Raw genomic sequence first — 8749 nt, forward strand, 5'->3', positions numbered from 1 at the left:
TAAGAGTTACACATTCAATTACATAACATTCATAGCAATAGAACCTTAATAGCCGACTTAAATAGAAATGTATTACCTTAAAAACCAACAAGATACAAGGTATATTACTATCAGTAACCTTCATGAAATGAATTTTTTTTTAATAAATTGCTTGATTAGAAGCAAACGCTATCTTAAAAAATATGTAACAGTTAAGTGTCAATGTCACAGGTCCAGAGAATATGAAAGAATTATAAATATTCATGTGCATTTATCATTATTTCTTGGCAAATCCTGTTATAGGTTATCTGTGACCTACTATTCCATTTCAGAAAAATAAAAAAAAATAAAAATACTACAAACGGGAAGCAAATTAAAAGATTCTTTCATAAAATAAATATATCTAATACCGTCTTAAATTTATTTCCTTCATCATAGAAGATGTTCCCAAAAGAAAAAAACAAGAAGAAGAATTCTTTGTACGCAGCAGTTACACACACACAACTGACGTATCCGATACTTCATTCGACAAAAAAGCCAAATGCTACTACCAAACCCTAATAAATCTTTTGCCCTTATTATTCCTAGCGAACTTGGCCATTGTTGTTGTCGTCACCGTCGACTTGCTTCCTCTCCTTGAGCATTGCATTGGCTTTTCTCCACCTGTGGTATTTACCAAACAGGACCTCCATATCTTCTAGGGTTCTTCCCTGTGTTTCCGGCAGCATCGTATAAAAGAACACCCAAGCGGCAGCAGAAATTCCTGCGTAAAGAAAGAAGGCCCCGCCAATCGTGATGGCCTTGTACAATGAAATAAATGTCATAGAGACGATCCCACTTGTCACCCTATTACAAGCCACACCGATACTTACTCCTTGAGCGCGTAGCTTCAAGGGGAATATCTCGGAGCTATAGACCCACGTGATGGGCCCTAGTCCTATTGAGAAAAATGCCACATTGAAATATACCATGGCCATGCACAATCCGACGGCCCAGGGGACTGAACCCTTGTGATGATCGACGATTGTAAGGCCAACACCGAGAAACAAGAGGGAAAAGATCATTCCGCCCACGCTGGTCAGTAGCAACGGACGCCGTCCGAACTTGTCTAGGAAAAATGTGGCGACCAAGATAAAAACGGTCTTGGTGCCTCCAACAGCAATGGTGGCGAGTAGTTTGTGATTTGCGGAGGTGATACCTGCCTTGTCAAAGATCCTCGGGCTGTACAGAACGACAGTGTCTATACCGGACGCTTGTTCTAAGATGTGGATACCGATGGCTGCGATTAAGATATGGCGAACGGCTGGGGTAGGATGAAGGATCAGTTCTTTCCATACGCCTTCACCGCGGCTGCGTTTGGTGACCTGAACGATGTCATCGTTTAAGTGTGGTGGGATTCCTGCGGCTTCTTTAATGTCGTCTAATCTGAGCTGACACTCCTCCTTGGACTCTGAAGTTCTTTGGAGGACCTTTCTGGCGTCTCCGAGTCGCCCTTGCATAACCAGCCACCTAGGAGACTCGGGCATGAATAGGACGCCGATGGTGAGAAAAATAGCTGGAACTCCGCCAACTCCGAGCATGAACCGCCAGCCCAAGTGAAGCGGGAGCTTGGCAAAGGCATAGTTGGCTATGTACCCCAGTAATATGCCAACATTGACAAACACCTACATATAAAGATTCAAGACAATTAACATAATTTGTCAAAAAAAAAAAGACAATTAACATAAATTTTACGGTCCAAAAAAATTTATAAAATTCTTCACAAAATTTTTGGTTTTTGAAAATTAATCTGCAGCAAATAAATAGAGCAAATCAATTTCAAGCCTCATAGGCAAATTCATGATTTTTTTTTTTGCAACAAATTTAAGATATCTTTGAACATTTGAAAAATATCACCAGACAAAAAACTATTCAGTCATGGGTACGAGTCAACACCCATAAAGATAACTCAAAAACAAATAAATAGAATATATTTTCCTTTAGGTGTGACATCAAAATTGTCAAAAAGTTTCTCATCCGCTGGCAAAGTTACAAATTCAAATCAAACAAAGGCTATGGATTTGGCATCATATTCATCAAAAGTACGTTGTTTCACATGAATCTTATGATATTCGTGCATTGTATAAGAAGATAAAATAACCATGTAAACAAAAAAAAAAAACAAAAACCAACAATCGAAACAAACCTCTGGGAAAGATGTGAGGAAGCCACGGAATGACGCTGGAGAGATCTCGGCAGTGTAGACAGGAGCAATCATCATACCATAGCCAACACCGACTCCGGCAACAAATCGACCAACCATGAGGAAGGCGTAGTTGGTAGCGAATCCCATGAGGAGAGCTCCAACCAAGAAGATGACCCCAGCGAGGACAATGGTATACTTGCGGCCAATCCAGTCGGAGGTTCTCCCGGCCAAGGCGGAACCAAGGAGGGAGTAGATGTTTAGAGTACCCGCAAGCACTTCGACTTGAACGTCACTGATTTTAAGATTTTCTTTGATAAAGAGTGATGCCCCACTCATTACACCAATATCTGTAAATAAAATTAATAAACAATATAAAATCGTAAGAGAATTGAATCAATGTAAATTTAAAAACATATATATCGAGACGAGTGTATGATAATTATTTTGGAGGAGGAACAATATTTTGAAAAAGTTTATTTCCTAATTTTTTTTTTCATGTTTCTGAAATTAATACGTCATGCTCTCCAAACATTGATCACTTTTAAGAAATTTGGGAAGCTGATGAAACTGCAAGGAGAATTCCAATAAAAAAAATGGAGAATTACCAAAACCCAATAAGATTGAAGTTGTGCAAGCCAAAAGAGCACAGGCAATAGCAAACTTGCTAGTCTTGGGCTTCTTTGGATGATCAAAATCTTCAATGCTCGTGTTCTGCGATCGACCGGTGACGGCGTTCTCTTCCGCTGTCCGGGCAGCCATCTCGATCATGAGTGCAAGCTAGTGAGAAATAGAGAGAGATGAAGATAGAGCTCAGTCCCAAAGAGAGGAAGAGAGATAAATAGGTAGAGATGTCTATTGGAATTTGGAACTATGCAGTGGGTAGAAAACAATTAGAGCATAGAAATTAGTGTTAATTGCTTCTTATATTTATAATGGATGAATTGTACCCATTGGCCCATGGCAGGTAATGGTTTTTTGTCAGAATCCGTTTCCATTAGAGAAACCAATAGAGGATTAGGTTAGGATTTATCCAAATTAATCCAGATTTGGTTTCGGACTCATGAGTGGTAAGTTTGAATTGGATTAGCCAATCAGTTGATGACTCTCAAAACATCAAATTTTACATGGTAAGAAGAATCATGGTGATATTTAATTTTTTAAACCAACTCGACACGTGTCTATTGTCATTAATGCAAAATTTAAACTTTCCATTACGGTAATTAATATCAAATATGAATAAATTCATCAACTGTCCATTTTGAGGATATCCAATGAATTCCATTCTAAATTAATTCCCTTCTTGTTGTTGTTGACCAGCATTATCTCTGAAACCTCTGCTCAAATACATATTATTATTTTATCTTGAATTTTGTTTTTGCTCCACTCACTGTGGAAAGTGTACAAATCACGTGTGGACATAGACTCAAGTTTGAGTCGTGCTTTCCGTAATATATGTGGTATTAGAATACCGCTTCAATAAGAAACCCCCGCCCTCTCTTTTTGTTATCATGATACGTTAAATGAGTAATGATACATTTACAATCATTTTTACTATTTTTCTTATAGAAGATCCATCAACGCATGTGAGTCATATCTCTATTAAAGATATGATACAAAAAATTTATTAAGAATAACATTTTTATGTTAAATTTAAAATTCTCATGTTAACTGAGATTCCATTTACGTACACTATAATGAGACATGTCAAACTTATAATGGTGAGGTTCATCAACAATTATACTCTTGCATCCCTCTAGCACCCAAATTCTTAAATGTTAAAGAAAAAATAATAATTATTAGTGCAACGTGTTGGACCTACTATTGCTTCATTTGGGGTTGTATATTAATCCCTTGTGAGCGTTTCTAAGGTGCGCACACTTTGCGTGTCGATCTTGCGATTCAACAATTGTGAGCTGACAAGCTCACGAGTAGAACTGAATCTTTTTTATGCGGTGTATTCATTCTCTCCTCTTTTTTTCACCGGGTGTGTTTTTGTTGAAGAGAGAGATCAAGATAAGGGTTTAATTTGTGCTTGAGAAAGGAAAAAAGAGGCAGAAAGAGGTAGTCAATGAAGGGTATAAGGAGTCGATTTCAGGTGGATTAAAGCTCAGTCATCGTAATCCGATAATCCTATACCTTTAAATATTTCTTGTTCGCTAGGTGTGCTTTTGTCAAAAAGAGAGGGGAGCTAAGGGTTGTGCGAGACCATGATTTTTTAAGGAAGCTGATATGTATACTATTACCTCATAAGCCTGGTCATGAACTCACCAGCTTCGAGCAAAACTAGATAAAACGGAGCAATGATGCCACCATCACCCTGTTCCGAGACAATAAGCAAAGTCTGAGCAACTCCGTTGGAATGACCATTGTTCCGCAAGACACGGGATTTGATCTGGATATAGTATAATCAGATTCCTCTTAAGTCTTGGAGTTCCTATTTTCTAGGAATTGGTGTGCACTGTATGTAATCACAACTCCTAAGAGGGAGCAGTATCAACTTCTAAATATCATCTAGAATTCTCCCAGCTGATAATGAAGATTCTATTCTAAAAGTCTCTCTCCCAATGGTATAAATACACTTATCTAACTAATCATCAAGAGTCTTTGACCGACACACACCCCCTGGGTCTTAGGCTTGCTCACTGTTATTATCTGTTTGTACCTTGCTTGAATTTGTGCCTCCACCACCTGCGGCGGTGCGTCAATTTGGTTCCAAGAATTGGTGCTCTCGTTAAGAGTGAACTCCTATTTTTCTCAACCAGCTCACTCTACTGCTATGAAAACGTTTCCCAGATGATCACCCGGCCATCGTGCCATCGCTACATGTGACGAAGAAGTCTCCTTCATGGATCAAGTCTGGGACGGCGTATTGAAGATACCCGCGTCTGTGACAAACCTCCGGAGAAGTATGCGGGCCAAATAGCAGGAAAGACTCTTCAAGCTCTACGCATCAAACTTGATTATCAGTTCGTACAGGAGCGTGTTGCTTTAGGAAACCATTAATTAGGTTCGATATTCACCCTATGTGGATCAACCGGAGGATTTATTCACCAAAGGTCTACTCAGGGCACATCATTCACAACTTGGACCTGAACTTGTTCATCCCTTGATGCCAAGTTTGCGGGGTGTGTTAAACAAGAGTCCACAATCATTTGAAAGACTCAAGTTTGCGGGGTGTGTTAAACAAGAGTCCACAATCGTTTGAAAGACTATTTATTTATTCAAATTCAAGTATTTGTTAATGGAATATTTCTTTCTTTTTTTTCGGTCAATGTTGATGGAATATTTCAAATGTATTTTTCAACAGTTAGGACTGTTGCACTCAATGTCAAAGTATTATATAATTTATAAATGATAACGAAAAGAGACATGGGTTCCCCAAATCTATCTCTATCTGTTTATCATACTTTCCCTCTTGCTGCTCAGTTTCTACAAAACCATTTCAAACAAAAAATTTGCCATAACAGGCGACGTTTCTTGGTTTTCCTTGAGAATGATGACCGGTGAGGAAGAAACATCAATTGATAGACATAGTACAATGTAGCCGAACAATAAATTTAGAGCTGCATCGATGGGATCCTTAATTGTAAAGAAAGAATAGTGGGAGAAATAGAAATAAAAGGGGAAGAAGATAAACTAAAGCATTTTATATTTTCATTTGTAGTTCCATTAGATGCATATAGAAGTTTAAATAAATAAAATGGTGCTTTAGATTTTGGCCTTTACAACTCATTATTTCTAGATAAAAACTCATCTATCTTTAAAGATCCACTTTAAGCTCAAATTTAAAATTTGCAAACATATGGGAACACTATTGACCTATTAATACAATTTATTTACACTCATGCCACTCATACTTTATGGTCCCTTTTCCAAATTCCTAAATTTATGCCAAATTAAAAGTAGTAGAAAAAGTGAAATAAAATGTAAAAAGTGTTTGTATTAACCGTATCCATGTCAAACTAGAAAAGTAGTTTTTTTTTTTGTGATATATTTTGTAGCAATTTTACCCATATTAATTGGTAGGTAAATTAGTTTGTTCCAATTATTTAAAAAAAAATTACTACACCTATATTATATATTTGGAATCAAATAACATTCCTCTAACTGGTAGGTAAATTATTTTCTATGTATTGTTATATATGTTAGACACATTTTGTTGTTGTATAAACATGAGTGGAACATAATATTGTTGATTTTATACATTAAACTGCATTCCATGTACAAGTACTTATGTTAGGCATGTTTTGTTATTGGTAGATACAATATTTTGTATCATTGTAAAGAAATATATTACATTACACCCATGGTATAATTGGTGTAGGTAAATTATTGGAAATTAATTTGTAGTTAGGTAATGAACATTTTGCATCATTAGAAATAAACATTTCAAATAGTAGGTAGGTAAATTAATTTGTTCTAATTATATAAAAAAAACAATATTACACTACACCTAGTTATATTTATTTTTTCCAATTATTAAAAAAAAAATTATACTGACACACCCCGTCCCGAAGGAGGGCATGCTGGCCGTCACGTGAGAGTGACGTAACCATTTACACAGTTCGGAAGCTTTAAAAATACAATTACTAAGATGAAACACCCGAGGGTGAGTCCTACTTTTATGAATTCTGTCAGAACACCGTTGGATTCCTCGTGGCCACCAAAGCTCTGCTATCTAGAACCTGGAGGGGCGCAAAACAAAATTGAGTGGTCAGTAAAACAAAGTTTTTCGAAAACCTTTCATTTAAAACATTTCTAACCCCTCGCTGTAAAACTTGTATACTTCCCCAGAAAAATAGTATATAAACATATATATATCATCAAAAGCTCAAATTACAATCCTTCAACGCTTTTCAGAAAGAATATGCCATGCCATGCCATGCCATATGCCAAAATATAATATGAATGCATCAATATAAATTACATGAAATAATAAATCAACCGGAGACCCTACAGTGGTCCTGTACGGCTGATTCTATAGCTCAATATCCCATCCAGCCGGAGTCACCAACTGTGACCTGTACGGCCCTGCCGGAGTCACCAACTGTGACCTGTACAGCACTACACTGCACGTAAGTCGGAACTACCTATAGTAGTCTGTACGACTAAGATGGTGAAATAATACGCTCTAGTGCTTCTCATCAATCATCGGTGCGCATAATCTAAGGTCACCTACCAGTCGGAACCCCTCTAATGGTCTGTACGATTGGCATGTCGGAACCACCTCTAGTGGTCTATACGACATCCACCTACTTGGATCTAAGGCGAGCGTGCGGTGTGGTGAATAATATAAGCACTAACACCATTATTGCAGGTTATAAGCTATCAACATAATATACATCATCAATGATTCACATGAATAACATAAAACTCACCTGATACTTACCTGTGCGTCCACAGCACCAATTCACATATATATATATATATATATATATATATATATATATATATATACATATATACATCAATATCAATTCATATAATTATAATATGCATCATGGCAATTGAAAACATACTTTCATATATATTCAATTTCTTGGGCAATTAATAGTATATAGGTAATACGAAAAAAACAAAAACTGCCCACTCACCTGGAGTTCGCCCTACAACTCCCTAGCACAATACATCAAGGCGTCATGACGATCGGCGCCTAAAAAAATAATCAAATCCAACCTCAGAAATCATATCGATAGAATATATAACTTATATAAAACACGTCACTACGCAGTTCGATCCGGAAGATCTGCAACTCATATTTCAAATCCATAACTTCCAGACGTCCACAATATACCTCTAGGACAACATCCTAAAATTTCATTACCATCCAACGGTCGGATCTCCGTCAATTTCCAAAACCAAGTGACGGTTAACATTCTATTTTATGAACTTACAACTCCAATTCCGGAAGATCCGTAACTCGGATTCCCAATCCGTAAGTTCCTATAATCCTCAAATATTACGTATTACAACGTATCAAAGTTTGGTGATGATCCAACGGTCAGATCGTCAATTCACATTTTCACCTAACCACGAATCGTAACCAACTTAGGTTCAATTACTCAATTTACGTCCATCAATTATCAAAATTGAACCTAGAACCTTAAACACATGCTAAGAATGACATTGGCGGGCCATTGGCCATGCACCGCCGGGTTAATACTATATAAAAGTTATTTAAAGCATATAACCAACAATTCTCAATAACTTCTCATATGGTGCTCAATTTGGGTATATGAATATACCACAATGACCTACTCGACGTCACGATCGTCGAGAAATTTTTAAAATAATTTTTGGGCTTGTCATGTGCCCCCACAGGCCAAGAAGGGCACGGGTTCACGCGCCCCCACGCGCGTCTCCTACATTGGTTCGCCGGTTTCTGGGCAGTTTTTCAAATCGCTATAACTTTGTCATTTCTTCACCATTTTCAACGTTCTTTATATCAAAATGAAGATCTTGACGAGATGAACACATCCATACCTACCTCGACCCCTAACTCTCCGTGGTTTGGTCGGAAAACGCCTCGAAAGGCACGGGTCAAACTTGAACTTTTTGATCTCGATATTCTTACGTCCAAAAACC

General features: G+C 37.4%; 1 protein-coding gene across 1 annotated transcript; it reads right to left on the bottom strand.

Annotated features, from left to right (window-relative positions):
• Window positions 1–347: 347 nt before the first annotated feature.
• On the bottom strand, window positions 348–3061 carry LOC103405346 (putative polyol transporter 1). The gene is made up of 3 exons (XM_029102048.2): window positions 2770–3061; window positions 2165–2511; window positions 348–1643 (listed from the first exon to the last, which is right to left on the bottom strand). The coding sequence occupies exons 1-3, from the start codon at window positions 2930–2932 to the stop codon at window positions 564–566; spliced, it is 1590 nt and encodes a 529-aa protein (XP_028957881.1). The 5' UTR covers window positions 2933–3061; the 3' UTR covers window positions 348–563.
• Window positions 3062–8749: the final 5688 nt, after the last annotated feature.

Source organism: Malus domestica, chromosome 05, assembly GCF_042453785.1.
Source record: "Malus domestica chromosome 05, GDT2T_hap1".
Lineage (NCBI taxonomy): Eukaryota > Viridiplantae > Streptophyta > Magnoliopsida > Rosales > Rosaceae > Malus > Malus domestica.